Genomic DNA, 19,727 nt, shown 5'->3' with positions numbered 1-19,727 from the left:
TCAGCCGAAATATGGAAAAATTATAGCTCTCAAAATATGGCGATGCAAAAACTAGTCTTTGCAAAAAAAAAGTGTCTTTTAGTGTGTGACAGCTGTCAATCATAAAAACCCGATATGAATCTGGTATCACTGTAATTGCACTGACCCGAAGAATAAAGCGGTCTAATCACTTATATCGCACGAGGAAAGGCGTAAAAAATAAACTCTAGGGTTAGGGTTAGGGTTGCTCGCTACTTGAGTTTGCATCGGGTACTCGGGTATGCACCGAGTATAGCGGGTGCTTGAGTGACATGCTTGAGTCTCCTCCCCAGTTTTGCAACTGTTATACAGCCAAAAAAACTTTGCGGGGATAGCCTGCCATACACGAGCAATCCCTGCATATTGTTTTTTTAGGGTGTGTAATAGCCAAGAAACATGCGGGCGGGACTCGAGCATGTCACTTGAGCACCCGCGATACTTGGTGCATACCTGAGTACCCGATGCAAACTCAAGTAGTGAGCACTTGCGTTCAAGACTAATGACAACATATTCAATATGATGGCCTAATATTATCAAATTCTGTGTCGTACCTCTGGGTTCAAAATGTTCACTATACCCCTTGATAAAATCCTTGAGGGGGCTAGCTTCCAAAATGGTGTCACTTGTGGGGGGTTTCCACTGTTTAGGCACATCAGGGGCTCTCCAAACGCAACATGGCATCCACTAATTATTCAAGCAAATTTTACATTCAAAAAGTCAAATGGCGCTCCTTCCCTTCTGAGCCCTGCCGTGTGCCCAAACAGTGGTTTTCCCCACATATGGGGTATTGGCGTGCTCAGGAGAAATTGCACAACAAATTTTGAGGTCCATTTTTTCCTGTTACCCTTGCAAAAATAAAAAAATTGGGTCTAAATTAACATTTTTGTGAAAAAAGTTAAATGTTAATTTTTTTCTTCCACATTCCAAAAATTCCTGTGAAGCACCTGAAGGGTTAATAAACTTCTTGAATGTGGTTTTGAGCACCTTGAGGGTTGCAGTTTTTAGAATGGTGTCACTTTTGGGTATTTTCTGTCATAAAGGCCCCTCAAAGTCACTTCAAATGTGATGTGGTCCCTAAAAAAAATGGTTTTGTAAATTTTGTTGGAAATTTAGAAATTGATGGTCAACTTTTAACCCTTATAGCTCCCAATTAAAAAAAAATGTTGGTTCCAAAATTGTGCTGATGTAAAGTAGACATGTGGGAAATGTTATTCATTAACTATTTTGTGTGACATATCTCTCTGATTTAAGGGCATAAAAATTAAAATTTTGAAAATTAAAAAATGTAAAAAATTTTGCCAAATTTCAGTTTTTTTCACAAATAAACGCAAGTGATATTGAAGAAATAAATTTTACCACTATCATGAAGTACAATATGTCACGAAAAAACAATCTCAGAATCAGGGGGATCCGTTGAAGCGTTCCAGAGTAATTACCTCATAAAGTGACAGTGGTCAGAATTGTAAAAATTGTCTCGGTCATTAATGTGCAAACCACCATCTGGGGTAAAGGATTATCCCAAGAGCTATCGTCTGCTGGGATAATAGTGGGATAATACTCATGTTCTAGGTGTCTGGCAATGCTCCCTATTGAAATGAACATGCAGTCTTATATCTGATGGGGAAGTAGAGGAGATGTTCTAAAACAAAAGCAAAGAGAAGCAAATCTATAGACATTATATACTGCTACCTGACATCTGTAAATCAATTTTGTTTTTTTAGTGCTAAATGATACAAGTCAAACAAAAATGAAGAGTGAGACTGAAGAAAACCAAGTAGATGAACAACTAACATTCAACCATGTACATCTGGAAAGAAAAGCCAATAATCGTGTGAAGATCTGGAAATCTCTGAAAACCAAACTAAAAAACAAATGTACTTGTAATACAAGAAAAGTCAAGAAAGTAATCACAGGATTTCTACCAGTAATTCGATGGCTTCCAAAATACAACTTCAAGGAAAACACATGGGGAGATGTCATGTCAGGCTTGATTATAGGCATTATATTGGTGCCTCAAGCCATTGCTTATTCCCTCTTAGCAGGCCTGAAACCCATTTACAGCTTGTACACGTCCTTCTTTGCCAACTTAATTTATTTTATAATGGGGACCTCGCGGCATGTATCTGTGGGCATTTTCAGCTTGATCAGCTTGATGGTTGGTCAGATTGTAGATAGAGAAGTGCAGCTGGCAGGTTTTGACCTGGATGATGATGTTTTGAAGACTATAAAAGATGGAAATGCAACGGATTTCATGATGAACATAACAATGGTCAACTTTACAATTGGCCCGCTGAACATTGAATGTGGGAAGGAATGCTATGCCATCAGTATAGCAGCAGCGCTGACGTTTATAGCTGGTATATATCAGGTATGGCTCTACACATCTCTGAAGATTTGTCTAATATCACTAGGTGGATGGGGAATTAAAGGGACTGAGGAAATATTTGGCAAGCTCTACAGCTTTTCGAATCCTAACAGTGTGTAATGTACACACTGCTATGATCTGTCTTTGCTTGCCGGTTCTGGCGATCGTCATGCGACTTGCATAGTTGTGATCACATGGAAAATAGGGCTTCAGATGCTTTGTCCTATAGATTCTATTGAGAAGCAGCTGAGACTCTTGTCAGCACATGACTGCAACTATGCAAATCGCATAATTGTGGAACCCTGTCTACTGATGGAACTGGCAAGCGGAGACACATCTTGGCAATGTGTACATTACACACCGTTAGAGCTTTTTGAAAATTTCCCCAGAGGTGAACAATCCCTCACAGAAAGACAGTTTCAGACAGAAAAGATAGAGTAAAATCACAAATATCACAATATATTAAAAGGAACCTGTCACTTCAGCATTTGGGCAGCATGAATCAGAGCCTGGCAGCAGTTAGGGAGACACCTGTGATCTTCAAACATATTTTTCTCTGAATTCTCGTAGCGCTTTTGCGAAAATTATACCAGGCTGCAATCGAGCAGCCAGGCTCTGATTCATGATGCCTGTAGTTTGGGCAGCATGACTCAAGTGACAGTTTCCCTTTAAAAAAAACAGCCTTCAAAAAGTAAAATTATTCTATGTTGATTATTTTTGGAAATTGATTCAAAACAGCAAATGACAGAAGCTTATACAACCTTTCTAAAGTGTAATCTAAAGGTACATATTCTTCAAGACAGTTCCATTGAGGTCCCACATGACATAAAATTCTACAAGAATGAATTATATTTCACTAAAAATGTTAAAGAGGTTGTCCACTACTTTTTCATTGACGACCTATTATGAATGTATGATTGGTTGGTATCTGACAACGGACACCAATCAGCTGTTCCCGGTGTTGGCGGCCGCCGGCCATAACTGCTCGATTGTGGAGTTGCTCCATCTTCTGGTAGTGGCAGCGGCAGGGTACTACACATCCGCCTCCTATTCAAATCGCAGCCACTACCAGAAGACGGAGCAGCTCTACAATCGAGCAGTTATGGCCTACGGCGGCCACTGATAACAGCTGATCGGCTGAGGTGCCGGGCGTTGGACCTCGACCGATCAGACTTGATGACTTATCCTAAGGATAGGTCATCAATGAAAAAGTAAGAGACAACCTCTTTAAATATGGAACAAGCTTTAGCCACATAACTAAAAACCTAGTGGTTGAAAAAATGGGTCAGGGGTACAAGAAAGCTGCATCTTAGTGTTAATCCCATTAAAATCTACAATGCCTCTTGGCCACTTTTACATTTTTATGTTACTTCATGAAGATTAAATACATTTGCTATAATATATAAAAGATCAGTGTCTCACAGAGTAAGACCTTATAAATGTAGTTTATGATTATTACAGATTGTGTAATAAAGGAGTAAACTTACCAATATAAAATGGGTACGGAAAGGTCAACCTGCTCATCAAAGGGCATGTTGAGTTTTGCTCTTACACAATATCAAAGGGAAACACCCATGGCCAGCCTTACCTATGTGCGACTGGTGCGGTCACACAGGTCGCCGGCCACCAGACCAGAGGGGGCGCAGCAGGGAGACAGCATGTCATTCTGATTTGCTGCTCCTGCTCCCCAAACTGCGAGTTTACTCTCTGCCAGACTAGTCTGCCGGAAAGAAATGTAGGGGAGGGAAAACCAGCCTTTCTTACTTGCTGTGCCCTGGCCATCCAGCTTCAGATTCAGACTCCTGTGACATTCGTAAGTGATGCAGACTAGTGATGTGTCAGTCACGAACAAACCGAGACAAAGAGCCGGCTCCCTGCTGTGAACAATGGAAGCCGGCACCCCAGTGAGAGACACTAAATTCTTTGAATGGTTCTCACTGGGCATAAAATCGCGGTGTTTGGAGGTCATAACTCCGACCACCCGAGTTAAATTCCGCCCACTCATTGATTTAATTGGCTGTTAGAAAGTGGGCAGAGTTTCGGCCATGGTTGGCGGAGTTTCGGCTGCATCAATGTCATCTTAAATATGTGTTCACCTATGGTGAACACATTTTTAATAGGGATACATTTAGGATCCAAAACAGCCGGCTCTTTTTGGTGGACAGAGCTAGTAGAGCCAGATCACCAAAAAGAGCCGGGCTGCCGATCACTAATGCAGACAGGCAATAATAGATAGACCCCAGGACGTCAACTGTGTTAGTAGAACTGGTGGATAGTATAAGGTCACTCAGCAGGAGCACGGGGAAGGGATGTGAGGGAGCTATAATACTTACTATCCTGGTGATGTGAATATAAGTACAGTTAAAACCAGAAGTTTACATACACTATATAAAAAGACACATATGCATGTTTTTCTCAATATCTGACATGAAATCAGAATAAACCATTCCCGATTAAGGTCAATTAGGACTAGCATAATTTTTAATATTTGTCAAATGCCAGAATAATGTGAGAGAGAGAATGTTTTAAGGCATTTTTATTACTTACTGCAAAGTCAAAAGTTTACATACACTAAGATTACTATGCCTTTAAACAATTCTGGACCGCCCATATGATGATGTCATGTGTTTGGAAGCTTCTGTTTTTTGGCAACATCTGAGTTAATTAGAGACACACCTATGGATGTATTTTAATGCACACCTGAAACACACTGCTTCTTTGTGTAGCATCATGGGAAAGTCTAAAGAAATCAGCCAATATATCAGGAAGAGAATTGTGGACTTGCACAAGTCTGGCTCACCCTTGGGTACAATTTCAAGATACTTGAAGGTGCCTCGTTCATCTGTACAAACAATTATATGCAAGTACAAACAAAATGGGAATGTCCAGCCATCATACCGCTCAGTAAGGTGATGGGTTCTGTGTCCCAGAGATGAACGTGCTTTGGTCCGACATGGGCATATCAGCCCAAGGACTAAAGCAAAAGACCTTGTGAAGATGATGGTGGAAGATGGTAAGATTGTGTCAATATCCACAGTGAAACGAGTACTGTATAACGATGGCCTGAAAGGCCACTTTGCCAGGAAAAAGCCATTACTCCAAAAGAAACATAAAAAAGCCATACTAATGTTTGGAGATATGTCCTGTGGTCTAAAACTATGTCCTGAAACTAAAATTTAACTTTTTGGGTATAATGTCCATCATTGGTTTGGAGGAAAAGGGGAGAAGCTTGGAAGTCTAAGAACACCATCCAAACTGTGAAACATGGAGGTGGCAGCATCATGTTGTGGGGTTGTTTTGCTACAGAAGGGACTGGTGCACTTCACAAAATAGATGGCATCATGAGATATGAAGATTATGTGGCAATACTGAAGCAACATCTCAAGACATCAGCTAGGAAGTTAAAGCTTGGGCGGAAATGGGTCTTTTAAATATACAATTACCCGAAGCATACTGCCAAAATGGTAACAAAGTGGCTTAAGGATAACAAAGTCAATGTTTGGAGTGGCCATCACAAAGCCCTGATCTCGATCCTATTGAAAATTTATGGGCAAAGCTGAAAAGGCAGGTGCGATCAAGGCGACCTACAAACCTGGATCAGTTACACCAGTTTTGTCAGGAGGAATGTGACCAAATTCCGACCAACTATTGTGAGAGTCTTATGGAAGGATATCCCAAACGTTTGACCCAAGTCATTCAGTTTAAGGGCAATGATACCAAATACTAATGAATTGTATGTAAACTTTTGACTTTGCATTAAGTAATAAAAATGCCTTAAAACATTCCCTCTCTCTCATTATTCTGGCATTTGGCAAATATTAAAAATTATGGTAATCCTAATTGACCTAAAACGGGAAAGGTTTATTCTGATTTCATGTCAGATATTGAGAAAAACATGCAGAAGTGTCTTTTTATGTAGTGTATGTAAACTTCTGGTTTCAACTGTATAACTAAAGGAGGGATAACTGCATATACTTGTACATGAAAGGAGGAGAGAGAGGCATTTTATTGCAAGGGGTGTATATTATGTTCCTGCAGTTGGGGGTCATCATTTTACAGAAATGGGTGTTATGTGTATGAATCACCCACATAGGAGCCACATAGCATTATAATCACATGCACCCATTGCTGTAAAATGACTATCCCTTAATTAAATGATTCCCTTTTCATCTAATCATATTATAAGCCTCATTTCCCAGATTAAGATCATATAACAACGCCCCCCGGAGTGTAATCATAAAATAATGCCCCACCCCCCTCACTGGATTATAATCATAGAATAATGTCCCCCAATGGAGTATAATCATAGAAACCCCCCTCGCTGGAGTATATTCATAAAATACCACTCCCCCTTAAGGGCAACCTGTTATGTCCAAAAATAATATTATTCCTGCTTATCTGGGGTTAATATGAGGGTAAATAGTGTTAAAATCATGTTAGGCTGCCTTAGTGGAGCAGCAGCTAGGAGAAAGGGAACCTATATCCTCCCTATAGCAGATTGCTTTCAGTCATAGGGGCAGCAAAGGGAGCAGTTACAGTCAGCACTCACTATCCAGTGAGTTCGTCTGTAATCACTCCCCAGCACTCTGAATGACAGTCTGCTCTACACACACACTGTGGTGCAGGCTGTCAATCAATGAGCCAGGGAAAGATTACAGAGGAACTCACTGTAAAGCTGACTGTAACCACTCCCTGCACCACTCTATAACTTAGAATAAGTGGCTAAAGGGAGGTTATAAATTAATTTTCTCCCTGTAGCTGCAGCTCCAGTAAATCAGGCAAGCTGGATTTTAATGCAATATACCTGCAGAATAACACTCATTCCAGATGGTAGTGAACCCTTGTGCTTCAGGAAGAAAGTCCATAGAAATTTCCTCCCTGGGTGTTTGTGGGGTGGGTAATGGCTGTAGAGGACCAAGAGGCACTTGACAAAAGGATATAAAATGAACACATAGAGGAAAGATTCCACAAACTCTTAAACTTCCTGTCTCCACTTAAGCCATCAAAAAAAGAAAGCAGTTTAGCAATTCAATTCACTCCAAGGTGATTAAAAAGGGGAGAATCATGGTCTTAATACAAAATGTTCCAGAACAGTGCTTTAGACATGAGCAATTGTCCCTTCAGAGGTGTATTACATGAAAAAGAGATAGAAGCAATACAGGTTCAATTACATAAGAGCGTGCTTTTTCAGATGGCATCAGCCTTATGGTTCTTTCCTACTGGACAGTAATAGAGAATGAAGTCAAACTTGTACAAAAAAAACAACCCATCGACAATCTGAGGGCAGATTGAAGATATTTGTCACGGGGATATCATGACAGAGAGGGGCCAAAAGACGGCGGTGTCTGGTTTCACAAACTCCTGCTCTGGTTAGAAGTACTTCACCATCTTATTAAACAGTGAAGGTTTTTTCCTTGCTAGCAGTGCAAGATTTAATCTGTTCAGTTGAAGCTCCTGGAGCTTTCCTACCTGGATTGTCTCAGCTGTTCAGTATTGGCCAATCCCTCTGGCACTTACCGAGATTTCCAGTATTAGTTCCTACTGCCTGGTTCTGGAGTTGGAGGTGTAGATTGTGGTTGGAGTTTAAAGATTGTTCAGGAGATTATTGCTTGGAGTTTTGTCTGTGTGCACATCCTCATCCTCTCTGGTTTCTCCTTCCTTTTACTCCCGTGTCCCCCTCTGTTGTTTGGTGTGTGTATTTTGTATGATTCCTATTTTCTTTTATCCCTGTCTGTCTTTCCTTGTTTGTCTGGTTAGTGTGTTCCTATACATTGCAGCTTCCCACTACCCTGGGTGGGGGAGGGGATAGATCATGGCTGATATAGGAGCATAGCAAGGCACGTGAACCCGGCGTCTCCACCTTCAGGAGTAATCCGGGGAACAGGTATAGACTAGGGCGTCCTTGTTCTAGGGACCTGGTTAGCGTCCATAGTCCCTACACCATCATGACAATATTCCAGGTTGTTATGATACTCAAATTTCATGGAAAAGAAGCGGCAGGGAATATTTCCAGATTTTTGAGACACTTGATGGAGGATGGCTCCTATATCTGTGAATGAGGTTCATGAAGAAATGGCTTATTGATGTCTAAATGGTAGAGAACTAAAGAATAGGATAAAAAAAAAAAAGAGTTGAAAGCTTGTCGTGTCCTTCAGAGTGAGGCCCGTTTGAAGAGAAACTATACTCATCAACATGGAAATTGCAACACCAAGAAGAAAATGTAGTGGAATTATGGAAATCGCAGGATGGATAGACATGTTAATGATATGTAAATAATGAAAAAATGGAAACTACATTTTTAAATACCTTGATTTATTCAATATTAACTTCCAAGTGCCACTCTCAGAAATACATGCACTTACATTCGTTGGTATGCTATCAATGAGGTTACACCATAATCTCAGGGTAGGATCAGTGTGACATTGCCCCTTAAAGGCCTCATTTTATTTCTCACAGGTTCACTCATGTTGGTTCTCCAGACCAATGTCAGGTTATCATTATGACCAAGACAACAGCAGTACTCATTGGAGAAGGGACTACATCTCCATTCGAGCCTTCTAGCCTCCATTGCCATCTTGTTCTAAACCATAATAGCCTTTGAGAGCTGTGTGGTAAGGTCACTTTAACACGTGTAGCAGGACATCTGGCTCGTAGCTCAAAGTCATGATGGTGTGATGGTGTGTGCAGACTCTGAATGGCACCTTAGGCTCAGTTTGTGACATCAAATTTCACTTACAGTACACAATGGATCAATCAAGGAACCAGTGGTACAGACATTTTTCCAAAGTATTTCAGGAACAATTTTTCAACAAGACAATTTCAGGCCACATGTTGCTTGAGCTACTGGGAGGAGCCTACATGGCCTAAACCTGCTACCATGACCTGCAGTGTCTCCGGATTTGTCTCCCATCAAGCACATTTGCGACATCATTGATTGGCTAAATAATTATGTGACTTACATAATTCCATGACTGATCATTCTTGGTGTTGCAATTTTAATGTTGAGGAGAGTATTTAGGAATAGCTTTTAACGAACTGCCGGTAGTAGTTGGCATAGCCAAGGAATGTTAAAGGACTTTGAGGCCCATTGGTTTTGGTAATTTCGAAATAGCTGAAACCTTCTGTGGATTTCCAGAGGAGATGATATATCCAAGGAATGGCAATTCTTGAAGCTCAAAGAGGCATTTCTTTAGTTTACATACAAGTTATTTTGTAGGAATCTACATAACAAAGAACAAAAATACTGGCGATGTGAGTCCAACTCTTTGCAAAAAATTAAGATGTCATACAGGTAGACAAGGACATACTAGTAAAGGACATGAATGAAAATTTTATTATCAAAATCTTCAAAGAGAGAGAAACCGGAGAGGAGACAAAGTGCAAATAGGGTCTTACCTGGGAAACAATATCTATAATATAACCGGGGATGTGTGTCTCTGTCTGAAGCCTTTATAGACTGCGCATGCGTGGCGCACAGTCTGGCTCCAGACAGAAGCAGGCATCCAGCTGTTACAGGTAAGAGGAGTGTATGGCGCCGGAGATCGCAGTATACATAGACACTGAACGCATACCGCGATCTCCGGCGCCATACTTACCTGACCGGGAGGAGCGTTGCCGCGGCGCCTCTCTTCGCCGGAGACGGAGGCAAGAGTTAGGCGTCGGACTGGCGCATGAGCATAGCGCTATCCGGCGCCATTTTACTGAAGACACATTTGCAGTGTGTCTTCAGCAAAATGGCGCTGGACAGCGCGGAGCTCAGGCGCCGCACTCCTCACCCGGCCTCCGGCAGAACAGAACGCAGCAGCGCTGGAGCACAGAGAAGAAAGGTAGGTATAAGTGTTTACTTTTTTGTATGTGTGTGAAAGGGATGAGGGAGCCACACATACCAGGATTGGGGGGTGAGAGGACCATGCATACCAGGATTGGGGGGTGAGGGGACCATGCATACCAGGATTGGGGGGTGAGGGGACCATGCATACCAGGATTGGGGGGTGAGGGGACCATGCATACCAGGATTGGGGGGTGAGGGGTGCCATACATACCAGGATTGGGGGGTGAGGGGTACCACACATACCAGGATTGGGGGGTGAGGGGACCACGCATACCAGATTTGGGAGGTGAGGGGACCACGCATACCAGGATTGGGGGGTGTGAGGGCCACGCATATCAGGATTGGGGGGTGAGGGGACCAAGCATACCAGGATTGGGGGGTGAGGGGTACCATACATACCAGGATTGGAGGTGAGGGGTACCACACATACCAGGATTGGGGGGTGAGGGGTACCACGCATACCAGTATAAGGATGAGGGGTTCCATGCATACTGGGATTGGGGATGAGGGGTGCTATGCATACCGGGATTGGGGGTGAGGGATGCCATGCATACCAGGATTGGGGATGAGGGGTGCCACGCATTCCAGGATTTGGGATGAGGGGTGCCATGCATACCAGGATGGGGATGAGGGGTGCCATGCATATCAGGATAGGATGGTGAAGCTAGGATGGGGGCAGCGCAAATACTAGGAGGGGGGCAGCATATACCAGCATGGGAGACCATATACCAATAAAAATGCTCGCCACCCGGGCGTAGAACAGGTTCAATAGCTAGTAGAAGTATATGCACAATTGTGCTCACCTGGATATAACGCTTAAGGCTGCTGCAGACCCACGAGGAGATAAATTCATAAAACTGGAGAAACAAATGGGTTGTTCTGCGCTGCCGTGGAGAAAAAAATTAAAGATGCTGATTCAATTTCAGGTGGTTTTTATTCGTCAAAGCGTTTTGAAGTGTATAACTTCTTCATCAGTAGAAACCACGATAAAGATACTGTCGGTACAGGCATATATAAATAGACAAAGCATTCAAAAACGCGCCTTTTTTAATGTTTATATCTGCCTATGCTTTGGCATATATTCATCGTGGTTTGTCCTGATGAAGGAGTTATATACTTTGAAAAGCGTTGACGAATAAAAACTACCTGAAACTGGATCAGCATCTTTCATTTTTAATCCACAGCAGAGCAGAACAACCCATTTGTTTCTCCAGTTTTATGTATTTATCAAAATGTCGGAATAAGGCAATAGCTTTGTAGGATTGCTCCTCACTGCTCACCACTCCTGTCTGGGACCTTACGTCAAACACCAGTGTTCGGCTCCTCACTGTGAGTAACAGACAGCCTGAGAAGAGGGGGTGCGGCCATGCCCCCTGATCTCTACAGAGAAACAACTACTATCAGGAGACTGGCTGATAGTAACAGCATGGAGCTGCAGACTGCTGTAATGTCCCAGACGGAAGAGTGAGCATTGCCCCTCCATCTGGGGCAATACAGCAGTGTGCAGCTCCATGCTGTTATCCGCCATTCTCCTGATAATTGCGGTTTCTCTTCATAGAACAGGGGACGTGGCCATGCCCTTCTTCTCAGGCTGGCTGTTACTCACAGGGGGGAGCTGCACACTGATGTGTCATGTAATGTCCCAGAGGGGAGGGGTGAGCAGTTAGGAGCAATTCCTGTTAAACGGAATTAGAAAGGTTATAAAGATAATTAAAGTGCACGGGGTATTTCATCTTTATAGTTTATAAGGACAGGGACAGTACAAAATGTTTTTATCTTCCCGGAGTACCCCTTTAAGCTTGCAACAGTTCACATTGAAATGGCTACTCTTTCCATAATATAAATACAGACCTTCCATCAAGCATCTTCATTTATCATTAGGAGATCAATTTTATGGCTAATTTGCATGGGTTCCTACACAACCTATCTAGGAGGAAACTTAGGATTTCTGTTCTTTGGAACTCAAAGATCTTGGACTTTCTTATTTGCGCTCTCTTTTTGAAATGTAAATCCACTCTAGTGCCAAGCGATAACAAATTGTGTAAGGAGGGTAGCAATTTTCTACCGGAAAGTTCATCCTTTATCTGGCAACCAACTTAGAAAGTTGCCAAAAGAGCTTTATTGTTTCAGGCTAATTCTGATGCCAGGGTATGGAATTGGATGGCATATTGTGTCCCACTGAATTAGTCTCTTGTCTTAACTAGTGCAGAAAGTCAGTGGCAGAGGGAACTCAACCCGGTTCATCAAACACTTTATAGAAAGTTGAAATGAAGTATAAAAGTCAGTACATCATAAAAACATCTTGTCCCATAAAGGTGCAGCCAAGGTAAAGTCTTCCCCAGAAAGCAAAGAAAAACTATAGGCCATCTCGAGTATAGTGGAATAGCTGAACAGAATATGTAGGGCACAAGCTTATAGTAAGGAACAGTAGAGCCGAGTGTGCAGATGACACCTGGGAAATGGAACAGCACAGCTGGATAGACCGGACAACAAGTGGAACAGAACTGGATATTTTGTGTTTACCACTTCATTGGGTGAGGGTGGCCGCCTGAATATTAGCGATTCTAGTGGTAATATTTATTCTTGTCATTTCTTGATGTCTGTTTTATCTGCATTTTGCTTAGTATTGGGGATGCTTGTTTGAATGTGATTTATATTCTACAAGTTATCAATCTCTTTTTTCGTTGGTAAATCTAATATTTTTCCTATGGAAATAGCAAATATCCTCTCTTTTTTTCCACAGCACTGATTTCTACTATCATCTTGTGCATCATATGTATTTTTTTTTATCATTCTACGATCATGGATTTTCAATTGATTAATAAAATCATGATTTTATTACATAGGTCTTACAAATATCCTCTTCTTTCCAGTACATACAATTCAATGCACTGGCTTCTATAAGCATTATTTATTAGATATCTATGAAACTATATGTCATATTCTGGGTTTTAGAGTGGTTTAAGAGTTAAAGGGGTTGTCCGGCCTTGGAGTACAAGTCTGAGGTCACTCCATCTGACAGTAAACTTGTGAATCCTCACAACGGGAGGGGGCGGTCATGTGACCATAAAGTATGCTATTTGAATAATTCCAGCCACATTCCAACTAGATGTGTCGAGCCTTGCTCAATTCACCTGCGCTGACGAGGCCTTGCATGTCTAGTCGGCACGTGACTGCATGTATGTTGCACCAGAGAATCCTGAAAGCGCGCACTCTGAATATTCACAAGTCTGCAGTCATATAGCGTGACTGAAGACTTGTACCCTAAGGCCAGACAACCCCTTTAACTGTAGCACAGAATAGTCACATCCATTTAGGATATCTACTCTCCTGTGTGTAATAGATAGGAGTAACAAATGAAAAGTAACCAAATGTATAGTCACTTATGTCTATCTCTCCACAGATCCTTATGGGCATATTCCGTCTGGGATTTCTATCTATATATTTATCAGAGCCCATGTTGGATGGATTTGCTACAGGTGCTTCATTGACAATTTTAACAGCCCAGGTGAAATATCTTCTTGGTATAAAAATCCCCCGGAGCCCAGGTATAGGAATGCTTGTCACAACTTGGATTAATATCTTTAAAAACATTCACAATACAAATTTTTGTGATGTAGTGACAAGTGCGATATGTATCATTGTGTTAGTCGCTGCCAAAGAACTTGGAGATCGCTATAAAGACAAGATTAAGATACCTCTTCCAACAGAACTGGTTGTGATAGTAGTGGCAACACTTGTATCACACTACTGCAACCTAAATGAAATCTACGGCTCAAGTGTCTCTGGTGTCATTCCAACTGGATTCATACCACCAAAAGTGCCCGATTTTGGTCTTATGGGCAAGATTGCACTTGATGCTATTCCACTGGCGGTTGTCAGTTTTGCATTCACCATTTCTTTGTCAGAAATGTTTGCCAAGAAGTATGCGTACACCGTGGAAGCCAACCAAGAGATGTTTGCCATTGGATTCTGCAATGTTATTCCATCATTTTTCCATTGTTTTGCTACCAGTGCAGCTCTAGCCAAGACTCTAGTGAAAACCTCCACAGGGTGCAAGACACAAGTCTCCAGCGTTGTAAGTGCAATTGTGGTACTATTGGTCCTACTATTCTTTGCACCGTTATTTTACTCCCTACAAAAATGTGTCTTGGCCTGTATAATAATTGTGAGTTTACGAGGGGCTCTCAGGAAATTCAAAGACTTGCCAGCTCAATGGCGGCTGAACAAGATAGATGCAGTTGTCTGGAGTGTCACTGTGTGTTCTTCGGCACTGATCAGTACAGAAATGGGCCTTCTGGTGGGAATAGTCTTTTCCATGCTTTGCCTCATTGTGCGCACTCAGGTACCCCACACTGCCATGCTTAGTCAGATACAGGACACTGTCTTTTATGAGGACAGTGACAGATATGAAAATCTTTCCCCTATTCCCAAAGTTAAGATCTTCCGTTTTGAATCTCCTCTTCACTATGCAAACAAAGACTATTTTCTTCAATCTCTGTACAAAAAGGTAGGAATGGACCCCAGCCTTGAAATAATCAGACGGAAAAAAATAGAGAAAAAACTCAAAAAGAAAGCAAAAAAACAAGGAGAAAACATGAAAGACCCGGATAACAATGATATACATATAGAGCTTGTGGAGAAGAAAAATGACTTGGAAACTATTATTCTGGATTGCTCTACCATAGCGTTTCTAGACACATCCGGTATCAATACTCTTAAAGCATTATTAAAAGATTATCAAGCGGTACAAATTAGCCTTCTAATGGCTTGTTGCAATACGTCAGTCATCGATGCCCTCCGCAGGGGGGGTTACTTTGGAAAGCAAGACAAGGACATCAATAATACGCTCTTTTATAACATCCATGATGCTGTACAATACACAAGAGAGAAAGAGTTGGCCATAAGAGACTCTACTGTATAGGTGTTAATGAATTAGAGACAGTTTATCCAAGGCCAAATTCACTAGAAAATAATGAAAAACATTTCAACAGTGTTTATAGACTAGAAGTAAGTGTGTTACACTTCAACATAGATAATATATGTAAAAAGTACCTTGATTTCTACTTCCACGTGCCTTAAGAACTATTAAATTGTTACAAAACTGAAATGACATTGCACTGAACATCGAGATATTTTGCAAACAATAAATTGGTTCATCTAATATTTCTATATTTTATCTATACTTAATATTTTTTGGAAATAGAAATATGCCATAATGAGAGTGCCGACATTTAGAAGAGCTGGAAACATATTCATTCTAAACATATTACAGTAAGTTCTATCCTGGTACAAAAATGAAGGGCAACAAGTCTAACTAAAGAAGAATACCATTGTAATTTAATCACCGCAGAGAGAATCTAGGTGACGTGGAATGACTGTGGGGGGTCAAAATTGTCTTGCTGAGGACCTATGGTTACAGAGCAAAGCCTTCAAGATACGTGGGGAGTTGGTGCCAAACGGCAGTAAAGGAACAGGAAAAAGAAATAAAAAGGGAATTTTCATCTCAGAAATGTATTAAATTCAACCTCCTTTTCGGCAGGAAAAGTGGCCAGAACTTGCTGCACCCGAGGCCAATCACAGACTGTATAGGTACACCTATCGGTTCAGTCTGTGGCCTCTTCACCTAGTGGAATTGGGATAGGTCCCAGGACCTGCTTTCTTTAGTGGGGAGTATATCCTTTTTAAATGGAGCCTCATTCATGCTGCTCAAACTGCAGGTAGCATGAATCAGATAATGGCTGGATAATTGCAGTCAGGTATCTTTTCTCTGAAACACTCCAAGGTTTCAGAGAAGGTATACTTTAAAAATCCAGACTAGACTAGTCCGGCGTTGCCACCACCCTCGGCTCTCCCCAGCCCTGCTCCAGGTGATTGACAGGGCTCTCACTATGGAAGAGAACTATCAATCGCCTCTAGGAGCCCAAGAGAAGGATCTTTAAAGTATATTATCTCGAAAACACCTGAGCATTTCAGAGAAAAACATACCTGGCTGTAATCTTGTAGCCAGGCTCAGATTCATGCTGCCCGTGTTCTGGGCAGCATGAATCAGGCGACAGGTTCCCTTTATACTAGGGCAATATAATAAGTTCAAAGTAAAGTCAATCAAAGGTAATAAAATGTATTTACGGCATAGATGTTATAAGGCCTGAGTCATAAAGCTGTTTTAGTCAGTTTACCCAGGAATTTTGAGACTTTTAGGTATTTTACAACAGTCCCGCCCAGCTTCACCAAAGTCAGGAGTTTGGGCAGTAGAGGGAGAAACATTGCCTACCTGGCAAATTCATCAAAATTCATGACACTTTAGTAGCATAAATTAAGCCAGTAATGTACAGCATCACCTGCCTAAAGTAACAGTTCAAGCGGTGGCCACGGCAGTTGTAAGATGTCTGATTTATTAAGAGGCGTGCTCCATTTAATGAACTACGAGGGTCTCACTCCTGCGCTCCCTTAATTGAGATTGGAGTGCACAACAGCAGTCTCAGACCACGTTCACACGTTCAGTATTTGGGGAGTTTTTTTTACCTCCGTATAAGTAAGCCAAAACCAGGAGTGGGTGATAAATACAGAAGTGATGACGTGTTTCTATTATACTTTTCCTCTGGTTTGCTCCACTCCTGGTTTTGGCTTACATATACTGATCGTGTGAACGTGGCCTCAATGAATTGGGCCCATAGGTTTCTGTAAATCAATCCCATTGAAGATCGCGGAGAATGGTGGATCCAGACTTCAGGCGAAGGTGTAATGTAGATATTTATAGGATATCTACAGTATGAGCTTGAATGTCTGCGAGATGTGTGTCCCACCTCCAAGACCTGCATCTATGTCTACAATAAGATCCAGTGGCTGTTTGGTGCCTTTTATTCTTTTATTTATTTATGGGGTTTTCCGATTTCATTAAAAATTGAGCCAACGCTGCTTATATTTATAACAAAAAAGCAGCATTAACTTAGTGAAGATCTTGCCGCTCCTTATCTTTCTTTGTTGACAGGGTTGCAGCAGTGACATCCCATTTATGTGACCCCTGCAGCCAATCGCGGGCCTCAGCAGTAAGTGCAGTGACTGGTGGCAGAGGTCACACGATGAAGTGGTCAGGTGGTGCAGATGGGAAAACACTCCGCAGGTCTCCAACAATGACGGTCTGAGAGCAGCAGAGAGGCGGCACTGTAGCGGTAGAGGCTTCAGTAAGTATTGCTTGGTTTGATACTTTACAGAAGGAGCCCCCTTGGCAACCCCTTTAATCATGTTAGTACAATTGTTAGTCCATGACAGATTGCACAAACACAAAAACTTACGAAACTTTAATAAGGTCCAATAACCAGTGAATTCTGACTTGCACAATGCCATCATGAGGAACAGACGATATGTACGCCAGGTTCAATCTTTGGTCTTCACCCAAAAAATAGGATTCAGCCTTGTTATGTGGTAAAGGGGGGCTGAAAAATACAATGAATGAATACTTCATAAAATATTTGCAATATATAAGTTATTAACATTTTTTTATCAAGGGCTGGATTTTTAATGTCCTTCTTTGGCTCTTCTGAATACTGGGAGACGACAAGTGGTTATGATTTCTAAGCCAGTATCAGCACCCGGTAGAGGATATATGTGCAAGTGGCCACAGATGACTTACAGATGGCCTGTCACCAGTTCATAAGTGGCCAGTTATTGCTCTTATCTTATTCCCGTTGCTCTCGAGTATAACAGGTTATTTTGTTAAATCCGCAATATGATTCCAGAAATATAGGTTTTATTTATTTAATGTTAATTTTTAGGGGTTCACGGTAATTATGCAGAGCATCCTGTAAGACACGTCCCCTTTACAATAAACAAGACAATAAAAATTAGCACTAAATAAAAAGGCTCATATCTTTCTAATGTTGTAACTCTTGATTACCGGCTCCACCGCTCGGCTACATCACTGTTTCCGGCACCACAGCCTACAGTTCATAAAGATTGGTAAGTGGCTTCACCAGCTCTGCCAATTGATCAGTCCCAAGGATACAATAAGAAAAGATCTATCTATCATTTTTTTTAGCGTGTACCTCCACATTGAGAGATGCTGCTGCTCATTGGATGATACAGTCGTTAAAGCAGCGGCACGATATCCAGAGAGAATCGTACATTCTAACTCCTTTATGACCTTGGATGTTTAGATATGTCACAGGTCATGCCCCTGCCTTTGATGCGGGCTCCGGCGCTGAGCCCGCATCTTTCCTAGCACATGACAGCTGATTTGATTTGATCAGCTGTCATGTGCCTCTAACAGATCAGGGGAAATCGCCATCCATTCGCGCCTGTTAACATGTTAAATGCAGCTGTCAATCTCTGACAAAAGCATTTAACTTGTGCAAACCAGAAGAGCATAAGACACGCCCATCGGCGCCCCTGTGACATGATCGCGGGACGCCGATGGGTTGTCATGACAGCAGGGGATCTGCAAAAGACACCCGTGGCTGTTATTGAGAACCTCCCATGAACGCCAGCCCATGGCCGGCGTTCATAGAGGGTTAGCATTAATGCTACACATAGCAGGGTATAAGCCCTACTATGTGTAGCCCAAGCAATCGGGAGATTGCAGCTTCAAGTCTCCTAAGGTTAAGTGCACACGTAGCGTTTTTGCGGCGGTTTTTCTGCACGGAAACGCATCAAAAACACTTGGTAATCGGTCTGCCAGCTATTGCAATGGCAATCCTGATGTGCTGTCCACATGATGCGGAAATTTCCGCTCAGGATTGCCATTGCATTTTAAATGCAGCATGTCCTTTCTATGCAGCGTTCCCGCAGCGTTTCCCGCCCATTGACTTTAATTGAACTGCAGCAAATCCGCAGGTATAATATTTATCCGGTTCAATTAAAGTCAATGGGCCGAGGGAACGCTGCGAGTGGTACTCGGGTTGGCTGGGGAGGACTACCACTCCCCCTCATCCGACCGCCGATCCCGCTGATAACAGCAGAAGCAGCGCGGCTGAGGGGAGCAGTAGTCTCCTCAGCCGAGCTGGGTCTGCGTGCGGTGGTAAAAAAAAAAAGAAAAAAGTAAAAAAATTTAAAAAAAAAAACACTATACTCACCTGTCCGGCATCCCCCGGTGTCCTCCTGGTACTCACGATGTCATCCTCCCGAAAGCTGGCAGTACAATGCCGGGAGCGCGCTCGCTCCCAGCAGTGTACATCATTGCGCTGCCAGTACCTGTGGCGGGGTCACGTGAGCTCACTTTACGGCACCGGTGCTGCGTGAGAACATTATCAAGAATGTTCCCACCAGTACTGGTGCTGAGGTCACCGGGGCTGATCAGCTGATCTTCAGCAGATGAACCCCAGTGACCTTACTCCTGCAGCAGCCATGTACACTGACAGAAGTGATTTTACACTCCTGTCAGTATACATTGCCGTCTTCTACAGCAGTGACATCAGTGATTGCTGATGTCACTGCAGTAGAAGTGACCCGCATCGCCGAGGGACAATCGTGATGACAGCAATCATGGACTACGTCGTGAAAGCGGACAGGTGAGGG

General features: G+C 42.3%; 2 protein-coding genes across 6 annotated transcripts in view; one reads left to right on the top strand and one right to left on the bottom strand.

The window, feature by feature from the left end:
- LOC141151678 (sulfate anion transporter 1-like) overlaps nt 1-18,077 on the top strand; it is a 68,653-nt gene extending 50,576 nt beyond the window's left edge. The window contains exons 2-3 of one of the 4 annotated variants that reach the window (XM_073637074.1): nt 1,740-2,386; nt 13,618-18,077. In XM_073637074.1, coding sequence (XP_073493175.1) covers nt 1,766-2,386; nt 13,618-15,138 — 2,142 coding nt within the window. In that variant the 5' untranslated portion in view covers nt 1,740-1,765 and the 3' untranslated portion in view covers nt 15,139-18,077. The remainder of the gene's footprint in view (nt 1-1,739; nt 2,387-13,617) is intronic. The other 3 variants (XM_073637073.1, XM_073637072.1, XM_073637071.1) reach the window with 3 other exon arrangements.
- The window catches only part of IDUA (alpha-L-iduronidase), a 157,624-nt gene that overhangs the window by 133,229 nt on the left and 4,668 nt on the right, over nt 1-19,727 (bottom strand). For both annotated transcript variants that reach the window (XM_073637075.1, XM_073637076.1), the window contains exon 2: nt 17,510-17,650. In XM_073637075.1, the coding sequence (XP_073493176.1) occupies nt 17,510-17,650 (141 nt within the window). The remainder of the gene's footprint in view (nt 1-17,509; nt 17,651-19,727) is intronic.

This window comes from Phyllobates terribilis, unplaced genomic scaffold (assembly GCF_046119375.1).
Source record: "Phyllobates terribilis strain yellow unplaced genomic scaffold, ASM4611937v1 Scaffold_1__5_contigs__length_1240528914, whole genome shotgun sequence".
Classification (NCBI taxonomy): Eukaryota; Metazoa; Chordata; class Amphibia; order Anura; family Dendrobatidae; genus Phyllobates; species Phyllobates terribilis.
This window is presented reverse-complemented; position numbering and strand designations above follow the sequence as displayed.